The 22,171-nt window shown below is 51.5% G+C and overlaps 9 protein-coding genes and 1 non-coding gene across 10 annotated transcripts; 2 read left to right on the top strand and 8 right to left on the bottom strand.

Moving 5' to 3' along the window:
- Window positions 1-927: 927 nt before the first annotated feature.
- Window positions 928-5,017, bottom strand: ASPSYDRAFT_47811 (cation-translocating P-type ATPase). Its single transcript, XM_040847512.1, has 14 exons — window positions 4,752-5,017; window positions 4,619-4,692; window positions 4,033-4,569; window positions 3,704-3,974; window positions 3,406-3,646; window positions 3,003-3,346; window positions 2,663-2,939; window positions 2,555-2,614; window positions 2,049-2,505; window positions 1,948-2,004; window positions 1,833-1,902; window positions 1,590-1,779; window positions 1,256-1,517; window positions 928-1,171 (listed from the first exon to the last, which is right to left on the bottom strand). The coding sequence occupies exons 1-14, from the start codon at window positions 4,916-4,918 to the stop codon at window positions 1,005-1,007; spliced, it is 3,174 nt and encodes a 1,057-aa protein (XP_040700327.1). The 5' UTR covers window positions 4,919-5,017; the 3' UTR covers window positions 928-1,004.
- Window positions 5,018-5,452: 435 nt separating this feature from the next.
- ASPSYDRAFT_1144933 (MFS transporter) lies at window positions 5,453-7,551 on the bottom strand. The gene is made up of 5 exons (XM_040839974.1): window positions 7,250-7,551; window positions 6,650-7,194; window positions 6,475-6,604; window positions 6,151-6,429; window positions 5,453-6,093 (listed from the first exon to the last, which is right to left on the bottom strand). Exons 1-5 carry the CDS (start codon window positions 7,305-7,307, stop codon window positions 5,522-5,524), a joined length of 1,584 nt encoding a protein of 527 aa, XP_040700326.1. The 5' UTR covers window positions 7,308-7,551; the 3' UTR covers window positions 5,453-5,521.
- A 244-nt stretch (window positions 7,552-7,795) lies between these two features.
- On the bottom strand, window positions 7,796-9,961 carry ASPSYDRAFT_91778 (Zn(II)2Cys6 transcription factor; the record flags this gene model as incomplete). Its single annotated transcript, XM_040852546.1, has 6 exons — window positions 7,796-8,280; window positions 8,328-8,541; window positions 8,584-8,648; window positions 8,729-9,426; window positions 9,470-9,733; window positions 9,783-9,961. The coding sequence occupies 6 exons, from the start codon at window positions 9,959-9,961 to the stop codon at window positions 7,796-7,798; spliced, it is 1,905 nt and encodes a 634-aa protein (XP_040700325.1).
- A 704-nt stretch (window positions 9,962-10,665) lies between these two features.
- ASPSYDRAFT_t107 lies at window positions 10,666-10,757 on the bottom strand. Its single transcript has one exon. It is a non-coding gene; the product is annotated as a tRNA-Glu (tRNA).
- A 141-nt stretch (window positions 10,758-10,898) lies between these two features.
- Window positions 10,899-11,601, bottom strand: ASPSYDRAFT_47806 (uncharacterized protein). Its single transcript, XM_040847511.1, has 4 exons — window positions 11,516-11,601; window positions 11,418-11,468; window positions 11,067-11,362; window positions 10,899-11,008 (listed from the first exon to the last, which is right to left on the bottom strand). Exons 1-4 carry the CDS (start codon window positions 11,586-11,588, stop codon window positions 10,961-10,963), a joined length of 468 nt encoding a protein of 155 aa, XP_040700324.1. The 5' UTR covers window positions 11,589-11,601; the 3' UTR covers window positions 10,899-10,960.
- Window positions 11,602-12,133: 532 nt separating this feature from the next.
- Window positions 12,134-14,673, bottom strand: ASPSYDRAFT_47804 (sugar porter family MFS transporter). The gene is made up of 7 exons (XM_040847510.1): window positions 14,034-14,673; window positions 13,773-13,971; window positions 13,300-13,724; window positions 13,213-13,248; window positions 12,854-13,164; window positions 12,550-12,796; window positions 12,134-12,478 (listed from the first exon to the last, which is right to left on the bottom strand). The coding sequence occupies exons 1-7, from the start codon at window positions 14,227-14,229 to the stop codon at window positions 12,375-12,377; spliced, it is 1,518 nt and encodes a 505-aa protein (XP_040700323.1). The 5' UTR covers window positions 14,230-14,673; the 3' UTR covers window positions 12,134-12,374.
- A 112-nt stretch (window positions 14,674-14,785) lies between these two features.
- Window positions 14,786-17,113, bottom strand: ASPSYDRAFT_47803 (MFS transporter). Its single transcript, XM_040847509.1, has 3 exons — window positions 16,548-17,113; window positions 15,375-16,490; window positions 14,786-15,308 (listed from the first exon to the last, which is right to left on the bottom strand). The coding sequence occupies exons 1-3, from the start codon at window positions 16,913-16,915 to the stop codon at window positions 15,074-15,076; spliced, it is 1,719 nt and encodes a 572-aa protein (XP_040700322.1). The 5' UTR covers window positions 16,916-17,113; the 3' UTR covers window positions 14,786-15,073.
- A 296-nt stretch (window positions 17,114-17,409) lies between these two features.
- ASPSYDRAFT_134404 (uncharacterized protein) lies at window positions 17,410-19,026 on the bottom strand (the record flags this gene model as incomplete). The annotated part of the gene is made up of 3 exons (XM_040840677.1): window positions 17,410-18,528; window positions 18,594-18,767; window positions 18,874-19,026. 3 exons carry the CDS (start codon window positions 19,024-19,026, stop codon window positions 17,794-17,796), a joined length of 1,062 nt encoding a protein of 353 aa, XP_040700321.1. The 3' UTR covers window positions 17,410-17,793.
- Window positions 19,027-19,036: 10 nt separating this feature from the next.
- Window positions 19,037-21,124, top strand: ASPSYDRAFT_47801 (uncharacterized protein). The gene has a single exon (XM_040847508.1). The coding sequence runs from the start codon at window positions 19,435-19,437 to the stop codon at window positions 20,758-20,760; it is 1,326 nt and encodes a 441-aa protein (XP_040700320.1). The 5' UTR covers window positions 19,037-19,434; the 3' UTR covers window positions 20,761-21,124.
- Window positions 21,125-21,135: 11 nt separating this feature from the next.
- ASPSYDRAFT_47800 (VOC family protein) lies at window positions 21,136-22,002 on the top strand. The gene has a single exon (XM_040847507.1). It carries the CDS (start codon window positions 21,178-21,180, stop codon window positions 21,889-21,891), a length of 714 nt encoding a protein of 237 aa, XP_040700319.1. The 5' UTR covers window positions 21,136-21,177; the 3' UTR covers window positions 21,892-22,002.
- The last annotated feature ends 169 nt before the right edge of the window (window positions 22,003-22,171 follow it).

The following is a 22,171-nucleotide window of genomic DNA, read 5'->3' as shown; positions in this document are numbered from 1 at the left end:
CTTGGATATTTGAATCCAGTTGCTGATACTGTGTACCACAAAACTCAGCATGAAAACTGTGCGCTTTATACCTTTTCGACGGTATATTGTTAAGAACATAATCGCTTTAATGACGTTTAGTTCCGTGACCTTTCAAGTAGAGACATCCTGTAAGCACTACGCTATTGGTGCACTATCTTATTTCTGCTGGGCAATCTGTCCCTCCTCCAAGTGGTGGGTAATACGGAGATCCGCTCGACGAAGGATTTTGCCTGCAGGTCTCCGCTAGCGCGAGGGCGAGTTACAGCTCGTCAAGACAAGAAAAGTTGGGGAATATATTAAGCCCAGATACGCTACAAATAGATCTTCTCGCCTCGGGTGCTCTAACCGTAAAGGAGACGGCATGTGGTTGTTGGTTCTGCTATACTTTTGATTCGCCAGTTGGGTTACTTAAAGGAAACAACGGGATACTGGTACTATGTTCAAGCCACACGGTATAGGTCGCAAATAGTCCAAGTGCAGAAGGACATGCATCGAGCAGCCATTCTACTGCACCTATGTAGCATACTTAGCATACTCCCATTTCCACCACTTAGAATTGAATAGACATCCATCGCACCTTCCCAGTGTACTCTTCTTGTCGTTGCATACGGAAGGTGCAATCAACCAAAATGGTCTCCAACCCCGACGTGGTCGCCCCGTCGACTTCCTATTCCGGACACGTGCCCTGACTCCCACTCCGTTATGCAACGGCTTAATAGTCTAGGAGTTTGTAACTTCTAATTCCATATACCAGCATACCCTTCAGGAAGTAAGGACAAACTATAGCAACCGCAGAGCCTCACCCAGGATATCAAATTAAGCATTTCGGAGAAATCACGACGTTTTAGAGCATCTTGCACCATCGTCATCGGCGTGGCGTGACACTACATATTTCATGAAACAAAAAAACCTAGATTCATCTGTCTATGAACTACTTACTACGCTTGATTCGCCATTCCCTCCGACAATTACAATCGCAACTCTCACCATGCAATCTTCGCCAGAACACGCTTCGGCCAGCGTCGCACTGAATACTTCCGAAGCTCGTCGAGGAATAGAAGCCCAAGGCCAAATGCAATCGGGAGAAAGAAGTGCTCCACCGGTACTGTAGTTGTATCGATCGAATCATGCAGGGACGGGATATACAGGACTGTCACAATAATTCAATAGTCAGTCCAGTACACGAAATCGAAATATACAAAAGGAAAATATACAACAGGAAAAGATAACTCACAAATAAAAACCACACACAACGCAAACACCATAGCCGGAAAAAGAAGCAGATTCTGCGTCTCCTTATTCAGAATCGGCGGCTGCTGGAAGATACTCAACCGCCGGGTCCTGACAGCGAGTAAGTTGAAGAATTGCATAAACACCAGATTGACAAAGTAGATCGAGGACGCCTCGTTCGCGACTTTGGTCACGTATTCTGGGTCGTACTTTGGATCCATGGAGCCGTAGCGGAGGACCATTGCGCTGAATGGGATGCCTTTTCTCTATATCGCACATTTTGTCAGTCTTCGTTTCGTTTTATCAACTGCTTGGGAGACTGCGTATGGGAAGCCTACCTGCATGTACCAGAATGCCATGGCATAGGACATGAAGCACTCGTATAGCCCGATGAAAAAGTATGCATGGCCGAGGAGCTTTGCGTCGACGAGCCGGTCCTTTTTAGGGTTTCGGGGGCGTCGCAGGAGGAGATCGGATTCGGGCTTCTCAAAGGCGAGGGTTATCGCGCCGGCGCAGTCGGTTAGACAACTACTTTTGTTAACAATAACTCTGTATCAGGAGGTATTATATGGAGACTGCACCAGATGATAATCATGAGGAAGGAAGACAGGATTTGTGGGACGCCTAGGACGACGTTTGTTATGACCGGCCCTGGGTTGTTAGTTATGGTCAGTTTGAATAGTGGTGGTAACTCACATAGTTCACTAAAACTTCCAGCAGGGAGGAGGTAGATGACAGTCTTCTTCAGGTTATCTGCATTGAATTAGTATAACTCAAGTAGCAGCAACAAGACATACCGTAAACAAGTCTCCCATACTTGACAGCTTCAACGATAGCAGAAAACGAATCAAGAAGGACAATATCAGCAGCCTCAATCGCTACATCAGATCCACTCCCCAAAGCAACACCCACATCTGCTGCCTTCAAAGACGGAGCGTCATTCACGCCGTCACCTGTCATGGCGACGATGTTATCCCGCGCCTGAAACTCCTTGACAATACGAAGCTTCTGCTCCGGCGTTGTCCGCGCAAAGACGATTTCGTCGTAGCTGCAGAGTCTGTCCCAGTCCGGGTCAGAGAGATCAGCTAGCTCGGGGCCACTGATGACAATGGCGGTTGTTGCACCGGGTTGCTTGATGGCCAGTTCATCGGAGTGGCCCAAAGCCTTGATATCGTCGACCAAGTCAGGATGCGTCCTGATAATGCCGCACTCGATGGCGATTGCTTGTGCAGTGAGCTTGTAGTCTCCGGTGACCTGATATAATTAGCAGAGCTGCGTATGCGTCTACTCACTCTTAACTCACCATCATGATGCGAATAGAAGCCCCACGGAGCGTGCTAATCACAGACGGAATTTCGTCTCTCTGTGACCCATTAGCCCTTGTACATATGAAGAATCAGGTCAATCCCACCGGAGGATCAATAAGTCCAACCAGCCCTACAAGGGTAAGTCCGTCCAAAGCCAACTCAAGAACCGTCTTCTCATCGCAAGTTGCATTCGCCGCGTCAACCGAAAGGGGCTTCTGGGCCATGAGGATAACACGCTTCCCCTTTGCCGACCAACAGTCCTTGACAGCTTCGATCTTGCTGCGATCCTTCTGGGATAGGACCTCCGTCTCGCCGTTTCTGTTAATTGCGTATGAGCATTTAGAAAGAAGCATATCCGGAGCGCCTTTGATGAAGAGGTACCTATTCCATTCCTCAGCCGGTACTCACCAGACACAAACAATAAACGAAAAAGGGAATACTCACGCACTGTCCTGGTCAACCGACTTCATAATCCTAGCCATAAACTTATTCTTGCTGTTAAATGGAATCTCAAACATCTTCTTCCACCGCTCGCGCAGGTCCTTCACCGGTCCAAGCGACTGCGAAAGCCGCAGGATAGCCTGGTCTGTAGGGTCACCGAAGACCTTTGCAGCATGTAGCGGCCGGTCCAGCGTGCTTGCATCAAATTCAGCAGCGTTGCAGAGACCTGCGACTGAGCGGACTAGAGTTATGGATTTGTTGGGGTTGCCATGGGCCATGCGCACTTTGGCTTCGTCGGAGGTGTATTCCTCATTACCGGAGAAGCAGTCCGTGACGAACATTTCGTTCTGTCAACTGTTAGTGGTACTGTCTCCAAGAGATAGGGAGGGATAAGATGAGAGGCAACCTTGGTAAGGGTTCCTGTCTTGTCTGAACAAATCACCGAGACAGCGCCGAGGGTTTCCACCGTCGCCAGGGACTTGCAGAGAATCTTGTTCTTCTTCATTATCCCAGCGGCTATAGTGAGGCCCATGGAAATTGAAATTGGGAGGCCCTCCGGTATGAAAGCTATACCAACACTCACACAGCTGACGATGAGGGTCGGAACGTCGATGAAGTCGGGGTGGTCTCTGCGCAGGTACGCAGCCCTAGACGGTTCCATGTCAGCGAGTAGATATCTCTCTTTCCGAATTCGACACACGTACCAGATGATGATAATGATGACAACGAACGTGACGATGAAAGAAGCAATTATCAAGACGAATCGTAGGATCTCCCTCTGCATAGGCGTAAGCTCGGTTCGTCGTCCGTTGGATAAGCTGGCGATTCGGCCAAACACTGTCTGGTCTCCTGTTCCTACTACAATTCCCAGTGCAGCCCCCGATACGCAGTATGTACCCTGCAGGCCGATGTTATTCGTTTCGAGGAAGTTGTCGTTTGTAGAATCCACCGACCCAGGAACAGGCTCCGACTCGCCTAGAAGGTCAGCAATACATAAAACAAAGCAAAGCATAAGATAAATAGCTATACTGACCAGTCAAAATAGACCTGTCGAATTTAACATCAGCAGAAGCCTGGATCAACCGCACATCCGCAGGCAATTTATTCCCCTGTTTAATCTGGATCAGATCACCAGGCACCAAATCAACCGCACTCAGATCCGTCGGATTCCCATCTCGAACGGCAACACACTGGTCCGGCAGCATGGTTGTAATCGACGCCATTACCTGGGACGACGTCCAATCCTGCCAGCCATTGAACGCCGCCTGGAGGACCCAAACCGTGACAAGGACGATAGCCAAGGCCAAGTTTGCCTGTGACGGCGGATGTCCCAGGGGTTTCCACGCGATGAAGACCAATATACCACCGCCGAGAAGGATGCTGCCGAAGCCGCCGAACATGTAGCCCATCAGGGTCCGGAGCCATCTCGAGGGGGGCGGCGATGGCTTGTTTTTACCGTATTTAGTGACTAGCCGGCTGAGTTGGTCGCTTTGCAGGCCTTGGGGTGAGGTTGCGAAGCGTTTATGTAGTTCATCGACGGAAAGGAGGTGGTAGTCGAGTTCCGCAAGCCCTAGTTATACTGTCAGGAATGTCATCCAAACAAGAACAACAAGTCCGACCTTTTATCTGTTCTCGTTCCTGTTTATTGGAGTCCCCGGTGTCTTTCCCGGACGTGTCGTCAACCTTGAATGAGCTGTGAAACATTGATATCAGCAGACGTCACCCAAGGTGTAGTATAAGTATACTCCTTACAGCGTGCGGTATGTGATGGGCAGCAAATTCTCCGGAGCAACGACTCGACCACGGGCACTGCCGATGGAGAGAGACGAGTTACGGCGGGACAGAGACCGCGTTTCCTCGCGAGGGACGCGGACGCCCTCATCGACTATCGTGATCCGGTCGTGTTTATCGTGCTCCATAGCAATAGTTATAGGTTTAAGGCTGACAATACACCGCAGGTCGGAGAGAATCTAAAAGAGTAGGAGGTATAGAGCTGCAATGCAGAAGCTCGTGCCCTGCCATGCCTTTTATAGACCCTGCATTATGCGAGGAGCTATGGCAATCACAATCTCGATTGTGCGCGATCTCGCGTGGTTGATTGAGCTGGCGATAGTAAAGCCCGAGTGGCTGCGATAAATCACTCGTGGCCCGCGCGAGTTTTTTGGTCCAACCACCGCGTCTGCGCCATTATCTGAACCAGTTTGCTGAAGTTTGCACCGCATCGATTGTTCTATGGAGTAGTTCCAGTGGCACGAAAATGCCGCAGCGACTGGTTTTTCTGGTCGGGTCCAGCCGATCGCGGTGATGTAGTGGGAGTTAGGGCACAGTTGGATAAAGTGAACAAACCTGGAATTCTTTTTCAAAATCAGTGCTATCTATTCTGACTAAATTAATATGAGTAATTAAATTAATATAATATGCTTTTGTCGTCACTCATCACCCTCACTCTCCTATCCTCATCCCTCTATCTATTATAATTAAAACCCATTAAAACCCCCCAAGTCCAAATAATCAAGAATCAATCAACACTCCTCCCCATTCCTATTCTGAACTCCACCAGACCGTTCAGTCACAACACCCTCCTTAACCAACATCTGGCAAAACCGACTCCGCTCACGAACCCACCTCCCCTTCCAAAGCAACACATACGGAATCGGCACACAGGCCAGACTCACAAACCCCACAAGCGACGTCGCCCAACCAACCCCCAAATCCCTATACATGGGCTTCGCAGCCACAGGAAGCGCCGCACCAAGCATACTCCTCAGAATCACCGAACTGGCAAGCGCACTGGCGCTGTAGATGTTATACGCATCCGTGACGTAGATCAGCAACGAGGTGAAGATGGACTGGTATCCGAAGCCGAAGAGCAGGCCGGCCATGACGGGCGCCATCCAGTGGATTGTTGGGGTTGCGGTCCAGGCGAGCCAGAAGAGGGAGATGGCGATTGCGAGCCCGCCGATGCAGGAGACCGGTAGCCGGTGCAGTTCGGGGCTGAAGGGGAGGAACCAGGTTTTCTTGTGTGATTTGGCGCGTTCGTATTTGAGGTCCCAGCATATGGCGACTAGGGCGGTTGATGCGGCGCCGACTCCGACTGAAATGGTATTAGTTGCAGGTACTTATAGTGTGGGGAATAAGGTGAGGGACGTACGTGGAAGAAAGGCGAGCGAGGTCATTTTGATGCTGAAGCCGTATGCCTCTGGGAAGATGATGGGGTAGGCCTGGAAGAAGAAGAAGACCAAGGCGTAGACGACCCCGACGTAGATCGAGGTGAAGAGGATAATCGGCTCAAAGATGAGCATGTACAGCGGTCGTAGGAAGATCGTTGCGAGGTTTGTATCGACTTTTGATTTGGGGGCGGTTATCTCCGTTCCAGACATTTTGCTCAGCTTGGCCGCGTGGCGCTTCAGTATCACTGGACCGAATGATTCTGTGCGAGTTAGTATGAATTTCAGACCGTAATCAGTGAGCTTACCCGGTAGGAAAATCAGCCCAGCAAGGGTGACACCGGCGAGTATCAGGTCAGCCCAAAACGTCCACCTCCAACCATGCTCAGATGCGAATCCCGATATGATAGGACCCAGAATAGGCCCGAAGCTCGCAACCTAGCAGAGTTAGCACAAGCAACACTACGGCAGGTGAATACGTACGCCCATGTAAAAAGTCATTGCTCTCCCCCTCGGTCTAGCCTCGAAGATATCCGCGTATGCACCCCCGATGACAGTCTGCGGAGACGCACCCATACAGCCGCAGACAAAGCGAAAGAAGACAAGCGACGACCATCCAGGAGCCAGTGCGCACGCGAGTGTAAAGACGAAGAACCCGATAAAGGTGTAGAGTAATACCGGGCGTCGTCCGATGGTTTCACTCAACGGACTCCATATCAAAGGCCCGACTACATAGCCTACCAAGAACATCCCAGTCGGTAGACTGCCCTGGCCGTTGTCCTTCATGTCGAAGTTCTCCATGATGTAGGGAACGGCATTGCTTGGGAGCGACGAGGAGATGCCGCTATTCATCACCGACAGCAGCGTGAAGAAGACCACATAGAGCTTCTTCGGGAGGGGCCAATTGTAAGGACTTTTCTTCGGGCAGTCCTTGAACGTTATTACAGTAGGAGGAATCGGCGTCGAGGGTGGTGTGGGCGGTGGTGTGGGCGTAGGATAGCTGGTGGCAGCGACAACACTGCTTGTTCCTGGGCCATGTTATTAGTATCAGCAGCAGAGCCGATGTATGTAGCGGTAACTTACCTGAATTCTGAGCCTTCTCCGGCCGGGAAATTACTTGACCTTCCTTTTCGTCCTCCATTGTGATGGTTTGGTTACGCAGTCGGAGAATTTCCCGGTGCGCAATGGTTGACTTAAGTATGAAGCACCGACTCCCCTCATTTTCGGCGCGAGGATCCGGCTTGACTCATAGAAACCGGTTCGACCTGTCCAGACGCATGCGCTCAGTTGAGTTTGTTTCCGGATTGGGCAGATCTCCCAATAGGAACGCTCGTATGTCGAACATTCTTCCCACTAGGACCGGCCCCGACATCGGTCCCGATCGGGACCGATGGTAGGGCTCGGCTGGCCAACAACCGACTCGGACAAGACAAAGAAAAGACAAACAAGTTGAGTCGCAATGCGGATAGATATGCACGCGGGGGCCATGTGATGGATTTAGTTGCTGCTTCTGCGGTTCTAGCCGCTGTCAAAAGAGCAAACAGCTGCACATTCTTCTTCGTCAAGAAACGGACATCTCTCCGAGGATGGAAAGGATTGGCAGCTCACAATCCCAAAATGAGTGGCCAGTCAAGTCCGGCATAAGTCAGGCAGAAAGTCAAAGACGTCTGTCTGGCCCTCCTCGAACAGGTTGAACGAATCGGCTATCGGCGCCGTCAGGTTCCAGTTCGGGATATCGTATCCTAGCAGTCTGGGCAGAACAGGCTCAGGCCTAGGCTCTGTAGCTGAAGAAGCGGTCAGATCGGCTTCCTTCTCCACCCGGAGCATTGGGTCAGCGACACCTGTTGGGTTGAAGTCCGATGTGGATGCGCTATCAATCTCTGGGTTCCTCGACGGCGCTGCAGCACCGGGTTGCGGATTGCTGCTGTCGCTGTTGCATAAGTCCTCCTCTGCGAGAAGCGCTCCCGCATAGTTGACGAATATCTGAACTGTTCTGTGGATGTCCGGGTAGGGCGGCTGTTTGAGGTATTCGAGGATCTGCCGGACACGTTGCAGGACTAGGCGTCGGTTGATCAGCGTAGGATGCCACCGCGCGAGCCTGATGGCGAACGTTGCTAGTACTATGTGAGTTTGCGCCGATCTGGAAGGTCTAGACACTTACTGATAAACGCAATGGTCAGAGCGGGGTATGTTGGAGCCCAAATTAGCTGGCACCTGTATGCTGATTCCGTCACCAGGCATGTCAATTGGCTCTCGATGACTTCGACCAGTGCCTTCCAAAGGTTGAGGACAGCGTCGGGTTCCACGCCTTGGGCACCCTCCGGTGTCTGCTGCAGTTTCTGTATCCTAGCTATACTCACACAGTATGTGAATACCTGTTATGTTAGCAGTAATCCTGTAAAAGGGAGTGCCCCTACCTTGGCGTAGTTGATCATCAACTTCAAAGACGACCGCTGAAACGCACCAGGATGGAAAGCGTTTTCTGAAGAGTTAGAATACTTGAGAAAAAAAATAAAAAGAAAAGAAAAGAAAAGAAAAAGAAAAAGAAAAAGCATAGCGTACGATGATGCAGCTCGTCCCACTCCTCCCACCACTGGTTAAGCTTCCGCATGATGGCCGGCAATTCCGTCGATATAATCTGAGCAGCAGTAGAGTTCTCGATTATCTGCCGGCCTCTCGTCCGGATCTGGTGGTACTCAATAATCGAAACAGTGCGCAGGTCGCAATGCAGCGATAGAGGGTAATCAAGGAACTTGCGCAGCTTCGAGATATCAACATCGCCCAGACGCGACTTACGGCCCGTTCCACTGGCAACGTCTAGTTCCAGCGTCGACGAAATCAGCCATGTGCGCGTCTGCCAGACAAGCTGCCGGTCTTCCATGCTTGCTGAGAGATAGCTTCTCGGTGCCGTGCTATGGGCCAGTAACGTGTCTAATGACTTCTCAAGACCTAAATCAAGCGCCGTGCGCAGAATCAAGGCTGTCGAGAACCAGGTCTTTTCCGAATATGCCGCCAGTAGAATCATTCCCTGGACGGTCTCTAATTTAGTGGGTTTCGCAAAGAACGAGTCCTCCGCCAGCCGTTGAGCTTCATCTTGCAGTACGCGCTGCAAGTGGACATTCCCTCGGAAATCAGTTGCTGCACGGCTGGCGAGGTAGATAATCACCGTGAAGCAGAAGAGCGATCGCGAGCGGATAGAGTCAAAGGTGTCTCTGACGGGATCAAACAGAGGGATGAAATTCTTGCTGCAATTCATGAATCTACAATAGTCAGATATACTCTCAAGCCAGTGAAGTATCATACCTTTCGTAGATGCACCGCGCATCCTCCTCGCTGATGATTCCGCGCGAGATAATGTCACCCCTGGAGTCAGCGACATCCGACTCCCCCAGGAAGATGGGTGAGCTCTCGCGCAGATTCACCGACATGGAATGCATCACCGACTGCGGCGCAATCATGTCCTGCGGGCTGAACTGCTGCAGTTCGAGGTTCTCCAGGTGGCTGCTGGACACAGACATGTTGCTCCGTGGACTCGCAGCTGTAGTCGTGCCGAAGCCGTTGCGAGAGCTAGACACAGTCAGCACTAATTATATTATTCAGAGGCCAGGGAACCCACTGAGGAGTGTTCGCATGTCGTCGACGCTCCGACGGCCGCGGCCTGCTGATGGTGTCCAGCACGCACTCGTGGTCGTACCCGGCGGTGCGACATCTCGAGCACGGCATGTGGGTGCGGGCGTCACAGCGGACCTTTTGCTGTCTGCATCGCCTGCAGCTCTTGAATAGCTTTCCGGACATCTTGATGTTGTTGATGGACTTGTTGTGTTGATGTTGGCGGCATCGGAGCATCACGCAAGACAAGCTCCGATCGGGACCGACTCACCGCCTGCAACAGTTCTTGACTCTTCCATCCAGTTGTTTTCGATTTGAGTTTTTTTATTTGTTTATTTGTTTCAATTGGAAGATTGGAGATTCGCAGTCAGTTCTAGTTGTATCCTTGTAGCAATAAGCATTCTAGAACTTTGTTTGGGTGTAATTTTAGAAGTAGGAAGAAATATATATTGATGTACCTCCGTATGTATGGTATGTATATGTACGCTCGCTCAGTCAATCATATGAGTGGACCAAAAGACCGGAGTAAAGAGAATATTTTTGGTCTGCTCATCCAAAACAGTTACAATTGACGTAGTAATTAATAACCGTAAACAGGTCCAACATGAAAATATCACCGTTGAGGCATAGTCAGCCGATAAACTGAGTAGCAATCGTTCGACTTCTTATCCAACTCGTTGCGTTGGGGCGGGTTTGCTCAGGCGACCCACTGGATTACCCACCGGATTACCCACCGGGTTATGGATCAGCCAATTAAAATCCAAGATTTAGCCGGTATTTAGATAATCCGTTCCGACCCGCCAAAGTGGGTCGGGTTTGGGGCTCAAGCAATTTCATGCCGCGAATAATCCGATATTCGATTCCAACCAAAAAATCAACCAAAAACTCAACTCCGACACGGGGAATCGAACCCCGAGCTGCCGCGGACAATGCTTTCACTTATTATGAAAGGCGGCGATGTTAGCCGTTACACCATGTCGGATTATCTGTTAAAACCGGCCCAGATTATAGCTACATAAGCGAGGCACGCCAGAATACGGATTCAGTTCTGGAATCGGAACCGAAAACACTAATAATATAACCAGTAACTAGTGGCCAGTGACCTAGGAGCTATTGGAGTTGGTTTTTTTTTTTTTTTTTCCCTTCCCATCGACAACAACACTATGCTTGACTTTATAGCAACACCTACCGAACAAGCCTAAACGGCCCCAGTGCATTAAACAAAGAAGGCATCTAGCAAGAGAAACATCAGCAACAAGGCAAATAAATAAATAAATAAAGAATGACAAACCTGCGGCGCAGTAGGCAAATACGTATTCAACCTCAAATACCACACCGAGTCATCCCCCACCTCAGGCAGATCATCAGGAAGCTCAAAGGTCAAGCTGCCCGCGTCCGAGGGTATGCCGTCCTGGAGCTTCACCTGGTACTCGGACGTCACGAATCCCGCCGGCTGGCGGACAGGGTTGTTGTGCAGCCACAGACTGTACTCGGCGGTTGGGTAGTGGTCCAAGCTTGCGTCGCAGCGGCCGCTGTTGCGGTTGAACCGGATCTCGACCGGCCAGTTTGGGGCGATGGTGCTGTTGTCTGGTTGTTTGATGTTAGTTAAAGGTTTATTAGTATAGGGTTACGAGGGACGAACCGGTTGGGCCTGAGTAGGCGTTGATGCAAGCATAGTCGCGTTTGCCCCACGCTGGTTGCGAATGTTAGTTTGTTAAGGAGAGCAGGGTGACGACTTACGAGCCCACTTGTCGAGGACAGCAGAGGCGCTGGTAGCTAGGAGACCGGGGATAATAGCAGCTGTAAGCTTCATGTTGGTGGTTGGGTTGGCTTGTTGACAGTAGGCAAGGACTGGGGACCCTCCTCTATTTATGCCGGAGGTCTACAGCTCAACTAGAAGGTGTTATGAACATGATTGGCTTTGTTTTGGATGACTTCTGCAGCACAACCTGAGAAGTTCATGCCAAGCTACAAAGCGATCTGGGCTGACGGTATACGAGCTCCGAGACACAGACACTGAAACCCAACGACTTGTAGAGAATACCTCGCGTCCACATGCGCTGCTCGTGCCGCATTCCCAGAAGAATAAATACCTTGTGATGAATGAGAGCTGATGCTTTTGATGTTGGCCAAGAAGCCCGCAGGACCAGTTGTTGGCTGATGAGATGTATTCAGCCAGCCAGAGCAACCAATGGTTGTACGGCCGACACGGAATTTCGGGCTCAACTGTGGTAAGTCATCGGTCAGATGGTCGGTATAAATGAGTTTTTTACGGATTGTTCGGGTTAAAAATAGTTGAGCTTGATCAGGTGCATGTCTTACCGGTCAACTGCTAACTTGTTGCACAAGTGTGAGAGCGGAAGAATGGACTACCTGGCTGTAGATGATGCTAGGAACCTGTATAAAATAGATATCATGCGTTGAATTATTTAAAAACCTTGAATTCGTTATGTCGTAGCAGACGCCATTGCCCTATAAACATTCCGGCTCCACCGTCCTTCCGCATTATGATCCACGGCTATACTACCTAGCCAGCTGAAATCGACAAAGCCATTGACAAAACCATTGTAATCAAGTATAAATCAGCATACCATCGTATTTAAACCTTACGCGGTCTCTCCACCACCGCAGCATCCGCATCCGCATCAACATGGACATGCTCTTCCTCATCCTTCCTAAAGTGCACCAAGTTCGAATTAAACACTGCCAGTATATTAGCCAAATCCCTAACACAACAGCAACAGCAACAGAAACAGAAACGTGTCTAAACATACCATCCTCCATCTCCTCCAGCGACTTGCCCGTCGTCTCCTTGATGAACAGAAACACGTAGACGACAATCGCCCAGTTGAAGATGCAGAACATCAAGAACGTCTTCCAGCCCATGTTGTCCACCGCGTGCGGCGTCGCCTGCGAGAAGACAAAGTTAAACAGCCACTGCGTTGCAGTCCCCACCGCAATGCCGATTTCGCGGATCCGCGTTGGGAAGATCTCGCTCATGTATAGCCATGGGACGGGGCCCTATCACACTATTAGCTACTAATTTACTAGTATGGGAACGTTTCTTGGTGGATATACCCAGGACATGTTATACGATGCCGCCTCGAGGTAGATCATCGCGATAGAGGCAGCCGTATGCGAGGAGATACCTGATGCGGTCTCTGTTGCATCCGGATCAGTCGGAAATGATTTGGCCAGCATTGCGACGATGAGCATAAGGGCGCCCATGGCGAATGCGCCTATTGCCAACGACCACTTTCGGCCGATGCGCTCGACGAGGAAGAGGACGAAGATGCCGCATGCGACGACCTTGACGACGCCGAAGAAGCCCGTGATGAACAGCTTGTCGTTGGCTCCGATGCCGACGGCGCCGAAGATCTGGGGGGCGTCTATATTTAATTAGCTTTAAATCCTGTAAAGTAAGGGACATGGCGTACAGTATGCGAGAGATGTATTTCCGGTGCATTGCGCGGCTGGAGAAGGGTCAGTAATAGAAGCATAGAACGCATGGAAGGTGAGCGTACAGATCTGAATAGTAATGGCAATGAACAGCCTATACCTATTCGCCGAAAGAGTCAACTCCCTCCAAGTAACGCCCTCGGTCGCCGCAACCTCAGCACTGATTCCGTCCAGAATCTCCGCCATCTCAGCGCGAACTTCCTCGGTGTCTTCACCCCCCCTCACCCAGATCAGCGACTGCAGCGCCTCCTCATGCCGCCCCTTACTCGCGAGCCAGCGCACGCTCTCCTTCAGGAACAGCATGCCGATGCCCAGGATGCCGGCGGGGACCAGCTGCAGCCCGATGGGGATCTGCCACTGCCGGTCGGTCGGCTCGACGTGTTTTTCGACGGCATAGTCGATCCAGTACGAGGTCATGACGCCGAGGGTGAAGAAGAACTGGAACAGACTGCCTAGCTGGCCGCGGATTTCTTTGGGGCTCATTTCGGCGCTGATTTATTAGCAGGGGTTACTTTGTGCTAGGGTTTAAAAAATTTACCTGTACATGGGCACCATGACGGTGGCCATACCAACCCCTATACCACTAATCACACGCGCAGCATAAAAGGCGCCAATCGAGTGAGTCGGAGCGACCTGGATAATACCGCCAATGCAAAAGATCAACGACGCAAGGGCAATAGACCACCGGCGACCGAATCGTTTGGTAAATGGCCAGACGAAGAAGCAAGAGAAGAAGGCTTTGGAGCAGGTCACACAAGTCAGCGAGGCAGAATAATAAATGAGGCGAGACGGCGCATACCTCCCGCCTGCAGAAGACTGTTGGAATTTGAATTAATGTCGGCCCTGGTATCCTCGCCGTACCGGAAGGACTCCATGAACGAGTCCAGGGTCAGGATGCCGCCGATGATGCCGGTGTCGTATGCGAAGAGGAACGACCCGACGCAGCAGACGGAGACCAGAAAGACCGCCCGCAGGCGACCGAGCTGCTTGCCCATGGCGGTGCTGATGAGTACAAATCTGCGATATGGAAAGGACAGGGAGACAAGTCAGAGAGGGAGGGCGAGATGCTTTAATATGCTGGTTGTGCGGGGAACGAATGCCACTGCCACTGCCCAGGATCAGCAACACCATTAAATGGCAGGGCATGGTCCTTGCGTCGGCAGATACCGTTCTGTGTTGACCAGTCAGTTAATTTGCGGTGTCCAGTGGTGATTCGCAGGCCATAACACCATCACGATCGAGTCTGGGGAAGCGACTGGGGTCCAACCGCCAGGCAATCACAGCGCGCGCTGGCATTCACGGTGGGGAGACGGATCGCGACGTGACAGTCAAGAATCAGCCACGCGCAGAGCCTGCGATCCAATCGTGGGCAGGACGCCGTGTTGGCGCGACGCCACCGTCTTGGCTGGATAACAGTGGTTGCTTAGGGCTCACCCCTGAACCAGCAGCCAGCAACACCGCGGCGGATACGGCGTCAACACGTTGTCTCGGGCAGTGGCTGAATCAAATGAGCTTATCTCGCGTGCTTCGCGGCTGGTCTGGCCGCTCGAGAGACCGTCGCTCGATTCGCTGCTGAAGGCGTGATGCCGTTCCTGTTGACGCCATCCATCTCGGATATTTCGTATTTGGCCCATGCGCCAGCTGCCTTGGCACGTCCCCTTGCTTCTTTATTACCTTTATATCCCGAGACCGGAGCAGTGGTCCAGCAGCCAGCCAGCAAGATGGCATTCAGTAGCTGAGGGGTGTCATCGACCAAGTAGTATACAAAGTGGTAGTTCTATTCGTCTATCAACGCTAATATACAGTCATAATTCGTAAAGGATTCAACACCAATGCCAGTCAAACCTCTCCTTTGCCATACACCGAAGCACAGGCCAGGGTGCTCTTCCGCCGCAACCACGGCCCGTACATCCGGAACAGCACAGGGATCGGGATCATCGCTGCACTGATACATCCCAATAAAGTCCCAGCCCACTGAACTCCCAGGTTCTCCATCATCTGCCGGGAGAACAGCGGAAAGGCGCATCCTACCGCTGAGCGGAGGATCGTGTTTGCGGCGATCGTTGACGCGGCTCTGTTACTGTTAGTGACTGCTGGACGGTAGAGCATTGCAATACTCCGTAGACAGTAGAGGACTTACAGTGTAGGATAGCAGTCAACTATATAGTTGAAGCACTGCAGGAAAATACAAAAGATACCGAACCCCGTCAACAGCCCCGACGAAACCGGTGCCATCCAGTGGATATCAGGTCTATACCCACACCATCCAAACCAGAAAAGACCAGCCGAGAACGCCACAGATCCAACAATAGCCGGGGACAGACGCCACTCAGGAACAGGACGGTTATCATTCGCTTCCAGTTTGCGTATATACCCGCTCTGCAAGAGAAGGATGTATACTCCCCCAAGAAGCTCACCAATAATGAGCCCAATGAACGCCAGCCCAGCAACACCCATATTCATACCGTACACCCCCTGGAAGACAACCGGGTACGCACCCAGCAGGGCATACATCAGCCCGTACACAAACGAGATATACAGCGAGACAAGCAGCAGAATAGGCTCCGTGACGAGCATCCGCAGCGGCCGCATAAAGTTATTCCGCACAAGCTCAGCAACCGCCACCTCGACTTCATCCTGCTTCGCGTGAATGCCCCAGTTATGAGTCTGCCGGCGCAAGACAGCCGCCTTGTGAACCAGAATCACAGGCGCATAAGTTTCCTCCATCCACACGGCCAGCAGCACGAACCCGAGAAAAACCATAATCGCCGAGATATACATGATCCAGCGCCACCCAAGCGTCATGGCAATAAACCCGCCGACAAACGGCGCAGCAAAGGGACCGATAAAGACAGCCATGCAGAACAGGGACATGACGATGCCGCGCTGCGCGGGGGCGAATAGGTCCGCGAAGACGGCGGGCACGACGGATAGCGGACCTGCTGCGAAGAGGCCGGCGAAGAACCGGGTGAGCATGATTGTTTGCGTGTCCTTGGCTGTTGCGCAGGCGATCGTGAAGACGCCGCATCCGAATGCCCCGATGCAGACTGGCCAGCGTCGGCCGATGACTTCGGACATGGGTGCCCAGGCGATGGGCCCAGCGGCGAAGCCGAGCACGAAGAGCGTCACGCCGAGCGATGCGGCTTCTTCGCTGATACGGAACTCTGAGCTGACGGCTCCAATGGCGGCAGAGAAGACGGCGCTTGTGAAGGAATTGGCGAATGTGCTGTACGAGAGAATAACTACGAGCAGGATCCTACAACGGTTAGTCAAGAAAGCCAAGCAAGCCACGCCTAAGTAAACGGAAACGAACCGTCTAGTTAAAGTCCAGTTGTATGGATGCATTGGGTCTCCGGCACCATCGAATTCAACTACAAACCCCTCCGGGTCTGGCAATAAGGGAGGATACTCCTTCCCAGCGCCCATGGGCAGCCATGTCTCGCGCGGCTGGGGCCCCCTCGTCGACCCGACGGTTGTCTTTTGCTGCAGCCGGTATGTTTCTATGCGCGACAATTCCAGCGAATTGGGGCGTTCCAGGGTGTGGCTGTCGGTGTCGATATCGATGTCGGTCTCGGTCTCGGTATCATCGGAGTAAGCCTCGTTCGTGGGAGTGTGAATATCGGTGTGAATATCGGCATCGGCATCGGCATCGGTCCGTGTCACGGCCAGTTCCTTGTCCATGGTCCCGTGGTTCTAGTTGTTGCAGAACCTATGTGCCTGAATTGACAGTACAGTTGTAGTAAGTTATGGCCTACTCTACGAGACCACTGGGTGCCACCTCTGATATACCAGCCAACGCTATGCAAATTTTTCGCTCCCATCGTCCCATCTTGACTCAGGTTCCGGACCTACAAGCCCACCGAGCCACCAGACGGGTCCTTATCGCACAGCTGAGAATACTGCCATCTCCATTCTTTTCCGCACGGAGCACATCGACCGTTAGTCGCAGCCACACCACGTTGCTGGACCTGGCCAATCAGAAACTGTAATTGTAAAATACTCTCGGCTAATTTCGGGAGTGTGGCTGGTGAGGCCTCGGAGATGTGGCGCGCCCCGAGAACAGCCGAGCGGGTTCCAGTGCGGTTATTCGCGCGGATCCAGTTTTTATTTATATACTCCGGTTTTTTTCTTATCTGCGTTTGCCTGATACATAGCCAATGTGAGGCTGTTCGCCCGGTCTATGAAGAAATGAATTGATGAGAGTGTACCTGGACTAGACCTGGCCTGCGCTGGACAAGTACTCGTCTATGTACAGGAGTACAGGGGATAACGGGGGTCGGGAGCGTATAAAATGAACTGCCTTGCATGAAGTGTCGCGGTCTGATCAGTAGTGGACCGGCATATCAGGCTACGTCAGTATGTGAGGGACCCGCTGCGAAAGTGAGAATAGCCGACTGCGCGGGCGGGAGTATATATAACCACCATAGCTAGGTAATGATGGCCAGCTTTGACGGTTTTAATAATTTGAATTGAACTGAAGTATACTAATCAAAGCCGTGAGAGCATAGTTTTGTGTTCATACACAGTATGTACTGTAATGGCAATTCCGTTAAGTCCACCTAAACAGCACACTTGCTAACAATGTTTTGCACAATACCATCCTTACGCTGGAACGACTGACTGAACAGCTTCAGCGTGCCAGCAGACATCCCCCTGCGTGCATCAGCAGCCTCGTTGAAGATCCTCCTCGTCGGCCGTCCAGCAGCCCCCGCCCCAAGAAGCAAGCCAGCAATTGCAATTGGAGCAGACGCCGGGTCGTCAACGATATCTGCAATTGTCAGGGCCGCATTGCCAGCCTCGCCAATAATAAGTCCAATGCGTGCAATTGCAGCCACACCACCCAGCGCAGCGGCGGCCTCGCCGGCGAACGGGATGACCATGAAAACAATTGTAAGAATGCCCATGATGAGCTGCTTCTTTTCAGCCTCTTTCACTTCAGCACCAATTTTCTTTATTGCTTGCATCTGTTCTGTTGCCTCTTCCAGCATAAAGACAGGCATGCTGAGCGCAGTCGCGACATCTCCGTAATCTGCATCGACAGTGAACGTACGCATATCAAAGTAGCTGGTCAGCATCGTGCTCGAGAGGGAGGTTATGTTCGGGACAGAGGCTTCGATGACACTCTTAGGGTTCGGCACATCGATCTCGTCCTCGTCCTTGCGCCGGGGGAAGTTGTAGCTGATGTGCCCGTAGAGATAAGATGAACTAGGTGGACAGACGATGCAATTATCGTTAGTCGGGCAATTGCATGGAACTAGCTGGTCGTAAGACTCCACCCATTTGATCCAGTCTTTCTGGACGCCGTAGTCGTTATTCAGAGCTTTATAGAACCCTCCTCGTCACGCATTTTCCATGTCACATATTGTATATCGTGATTATATGTTGTCATTGGCGGCATTTCGGTGCATGGCCCAGAACCGGTTGGGCCAGCGCCCTCCCACTCGCAGTCCATATAGTTGGAGCCATTCCCCCACATGAATTTGTCGAGGGCGTCGTTTATTCCGCCTTTGACCCACTTGGCGTAGTATTTGAACTAGATGAATGTCAGTCGCTACCTGGAGCGGCATCTAAAACCTCTGAACAGGCACGGGCAACCGAACCTTGAACCTGCACTTTTACCAGTTGCCTTGTGCTCCTACACAATAGGACCACCGACCAGCTAGGTACGGTAGTGGGTCCTCCCGAGATCCTGGCGGATCTTCCCGAAATTGTCGAGTTCTAATCTTCCATATGTGGTCTAGTGTCATATAGCCACTTTCGGGCTCGTGCTCAGTCTCAACTTTACCACTCATCCACCAAGTGGATGCCTCCAAGATGTCCGACACCGAGAACGAGAGCGGCTCAGATGCCTCGCAAACGAGTACTGCTGCGACAAAGGAACAGCTATACAACTATGACCAATGCATCTCTGCTCTCGAGGGAAGCGGCGTTCCAGTAGACCTCACCTCTGCCGCCGCACGCTGTGCGGTAGTCCGAGGCTTGCGCTGCTCCTACAACTTTGCAATGAGTCAGGAAATCCGGGACCTTTGTATACCGTGTCGCAATTCCCCGCGTTCGTTCGCGCACGTAACGCCCGGCTTATTATGAGCAACGTCATCCCTGACGGCCTTGAGATTCCTGAAGCTCGACCCTATTGTATCTGGAACCCGGAATTTGCTACAGAGAATACTTAGCGCCAATTAGCCCAGCGGTATCCGTTTATGCGGTACCAGGTTGGTCGGGCTTGCGCCGCTGCCGGATATATCAACCTCTATCGGCAGCTTGATCTCCTTCCCGATGTGTCTATCGCCGAGGAGGCTCGGGAGGGTCATACAGAAGGAGGTAACCAGATATATGCATTGATAATGTCTTCGCCTGTGGAATATGCGGTGATGGATGACTATGAACGTTCGATTAATTCGGATAACCCCTCACACCCCGAGTTCCTAAATGGCGATACCCAAGTTCGGTGGAAGTTGGAGTGGCGGTATACGCTCTCGGAAGATGCCATTGAAGATTTTACGCCCGAGGAGATTGATATCGAAGAGGATGGGTATATGGGTCTGGAATCTGGCGCGCCAGATGTGGTACGCTATGACGAACTGGACCTACAAGAGGCGACGCTACTTTGGGAGCCTCTGCCTCTTGATTTACCGACGATGAAAAGGAACCTGCTATGCCAAATGGCCGCCTTTGATGGAAATATCAATAGATATGCGCGGCTCATCAACCGTCGATCTCGGACGGAGCTTTTCAAAGACTGGGTCGAACTCCTTTGCGTTGTTCGTGGGATATACCATCATACTATGTTTGCTCGGTGGTGGCAGCACCAGCTTGATACTAACACCTTCAAAGACCGAATCCGTAAAGAGGAACGGATCGAGATTCAAACGGCCATTAATGCCCGCCGCATCATGATCAACGACATTGGCACGTTCACAGAAGACACCCCTTGCAAACCTTGGCTTATATGGTATCCCCTCAAGCCTGACATATCGACACTGTCCAAACTTGCTAAACGATGCCCCTCCATGCACACGCAGATTGCTATCACCGCCATCTATTGCAACAACAAAAGTTTATACGAAAGTCTCAATATCCGACCTCACATCGGCCCCATGGAGGCGGCCAAGAAAGTCGCCAATCCTTTTTACAAAGAAGACCTAGAAAGGCGTGCAGCAGAATTAGGAATCACTGATGTCTGGGAGGGAGGAAATGGGGCGCCATGGGTCGAACCTTTTGACGAAATACATGGGACCTTATCCGATGACCTGGAGCCTACAGGCTGCGGTATCTATACGCGTCTTCGCTCAGAGATTATGGAACCAGTTAGCACACCCAGGTACAGAACGAACTTCGCATATGGAGGCTATTTTGAGAGATACGTTTGGCTTTCGTTTGAGACACTTCGTAAAATGGAAATCGACCTTCGGGTGGATGGCGGCGAGATTGTATACAACAATGACACGCGCTTCTACCTTACGCATGAAATCGTCACGGACGAGGATGGGAACGAAGTTATCGAGGGAACCGATGTCGCAAACTAGCCCCAATCTTAGCAGTGGGCTCTTACGAAGGCAGGTGGTGTACGGGATTAGATAGTGAAGATACGTACAGGGGTCTCAAAGCATGTTGCCAATAATTGATGGTTATTCGGTACTGAGTGTGTCACTGGCAAGAGTCTTTCGGCATATCCCTGGAAAAGCCTGGGGCAGAATAATATAATTCGCTAGCTCTCGTAGGCGGCCTTGATTCAAGGGCCATGATCCTTCCCATACATGGATAGAGATCCGAGTCAGCCTCGTTGCCAAGGTCAGCGCGCCAAATGTATCCCAATTAGGGAAAGCCTCGAGCCCCGAGGAAGACAGCAGAAGTAGATAAATAGCCCCAGACATCAAACCAAGAGTATTCTTTCTTCCTCAACACCCTCTACCTTTCCAAACCAGAGCCAGTCACAAGTCAATATGTTCGCTCTACATCATTTCCTCTTCACTACTCTCTTTCTATCCTTCCAATGCCTCCCCCCAACCTTGGCCCAAGAGTGCCCCCCAACATCGGCCCAGGACTACCCCCCAGGCTTCACTCTCGGTACAGACGGGCACGCATCAGCGGCAACAAAAGGCTTCTGGATAAACCACACCGGCCTCAACGTGCGGAACCTCACAGCAAGCAAAGCCTTCTACGGCTCCGTCCTCGGCATGCGCCACATCTTCACAATCCAGTACACCGACCACTTCAGCCTTACGTATATGGGATTCTCCCAGGGCGGCCGGAACGGGACAGGCTTCCAAACAGCCGAGGAGCTGCTACGAATCAAGAACAATGCGGGCGGAATGATCAAGTTGCTTGATTTCAGCGCGAGTGAGAGTGAAACGGTGGTGCCAACGGAGCGGACGACGACGTTGTCGAATTTGGGGCTTGTTGTTCCGGATTTGAGGGAGGCGGAGAAGTGGTTTGAAGAGCATGGGGTGAAGATTGTGAAGAAGAGAGGTGTTAATACGCTGCCTGGAGATAGCGATGTTGCTGTGTCGTTCAATATTGGGCCTGAGTCGACGAGTAACCAGACGGAAGTGGAGGAATTGGTCGAGGGGTTGCAGACGACAGACTTTGGAAATATTGTGTTCATTGAGGATCCGGATGGGAATCTGTTTGAAGTCATTGAGCAGAACGGTTTTTAGACTGGTTGAGTTGGATCTTGATTACATGACCAACTTGAGAATGGACTTTGATTGCTTGTTTTGAAGCCCAATAATCAGTGTAGTCATGAAATCTCCGCATTTTGAAGCTGATTTTGCAAAACACTCTCCGTACTACCTTATCCTGGCATGAATTTAGATATAGTCTGAGAGTTTCTTGATTGTCAACAATTTAGCCGCCAACTGCATCAACAACACCTATCTAAGAGCCTTGGGTGATTGATCCTTGTCGGCGGTCGATGGAGAGAAAGTACCTGTCTCG

This window comes from Aspergillus sydowii, assembly GCF_001890705.1.
Source record: "Aspergillus sydowii CBS 593.65 unplaced genomic scaffold ASPSYscaffold_9, whole genome shotgun sequence".
Classification (NCBI taxonomy): Eukaryota; Fungi; Ascomycota; class Eurotiomycetes; order Eurotiales; family Aspergillaceae; genus Aspergillus; species Aspergillus sydowii.
The sequence above is the reverse complement of the archived record's forward strand: the minus strand, read 5'-3'. Positions and strand labels throughout refer to the sequence as shown.

Bases quoted from the DNA above. Each gene is read 5' to 3' on its own strand.
- ASPSYDRAFT_47811 (XM_040847512.1), bottom strand. From the start codon at position 4,918: ATGGAGCACGATAAACACGACCGGATCACGATAGTCGATGAGGGCGTC. The intron at 3,975-4,032 runs GTCAGTATAGCT...CTGACCTTCTAG, and splicing joins CGACAGGTCTATTTTGACTG to GCGAGTCGGAGCCTGTTCCT. The intron at 3,647-3,703 runs GTACGTGTGTCG...GGAACCGTCTAG, and splicing joins GTCATCATTATCATCATCTG to GGCTGCGTACCTGCGCAGAG.
- ASPSYDRAFT_1144933 (XM_040839974.1), bottom strand. From the start codon at position 7,307: ATGGAGGACGAAAAGGAAGGTCAAGTAATTTCCCGGCCGGAGAAGGCT. The intron at 7,195-7,249 runs GTAAGTTACCGC...AACATGGCCCAG, and splicing joins GGAGAAGGCTCAGAATTCAG to GAACAAGCAGTGTTGTCGCT. The intron at 6,094-6,150 runs GTACGTCCCTCA...ATACCATTTCAG, and splicing joins CTCGCTCGCCTTTCTTCCAC to TCGGAGTCGGCGCCGCATCA.
- ASPSYDRAFT_47806 (XM_040847511.1), bottom strand. From the start codon at position 11,588: ATGAAGCTTACAGCTGCTATTATCCCCGGTCTCCTAGCTACCAGCGCC. The intron at 11,469-11,515 runs GTAAGTCGTCAC...ATTCGCAACCAG, and splicing joins TGTCCTCGACAAGTGGGCTC to CGTGGGGCAAACGCGACTAT. The intron at 11,009-11,066 runs GTTTGTCATTCT...TTCTCTTGCTAG, and splicing joins ATTTGCCTACTGCGCCGCAG to ATGCCTTCTTTGTTTAATGC.
- ASPSYDRAFT_47804 (XM_040847510.1), bottom strand. From the start codon at position 14,229: ATGGGCAAGCAGCTCGGTCGCCTGCGGGCGGTCTTTCTGGTCTCCGTC. The intron at 12,797-12,853 runs GTATATCCACCA...ATAGTGTGATAG, and splicing joins CATCGTATAACATGTCCTGG to GGCCCCGTCCCATGGCTATA. The intron at 12,479-12,549 runs GTATGTTTAGAC...ATATACTGGCAG, and splicing joins GCTGGAGGAGATGGAGGATG to TGTTTAATTCGAACTTGGTG.
- ASPSYDRAFT_47803 (XM_040847509.1), bottom strand. From the start codon at position 16,915: ATGGACAAGGAACTGGCCGTGACACGGACCGATGCCGATGCCGATGCC. The intron at 16,491-16,547 runs GTTCGTTTCCGT...TAACCGTTGTAG, and splicing joins AACTGGACTTTAACTAGACG to GATCCTGCTCGTAGTTATTC. The intron at 15,309-15,374 runs GTAAGTCCTCTA...TAACAGTAACAG, and splicing joins GTTGACTGCTATCCTACACT to AGCCGCGTCAACGATCGCCG.
- ASPSYDRAFT_47801 (XM_040847508.1), top strand. From the start codon at position 19,435: ATGCGGTACCAGGTTGGTCGGGCTTGCGCCGCTGCCGGATATATCAAC.
- ASPSYDRAFT_47800 (XM_040847507.1), top strand. From the start codon at position 21,178: ATGTTCGCTCTACATCATTTCCTCTTCACTACTCTCTTTCTATCCTTC.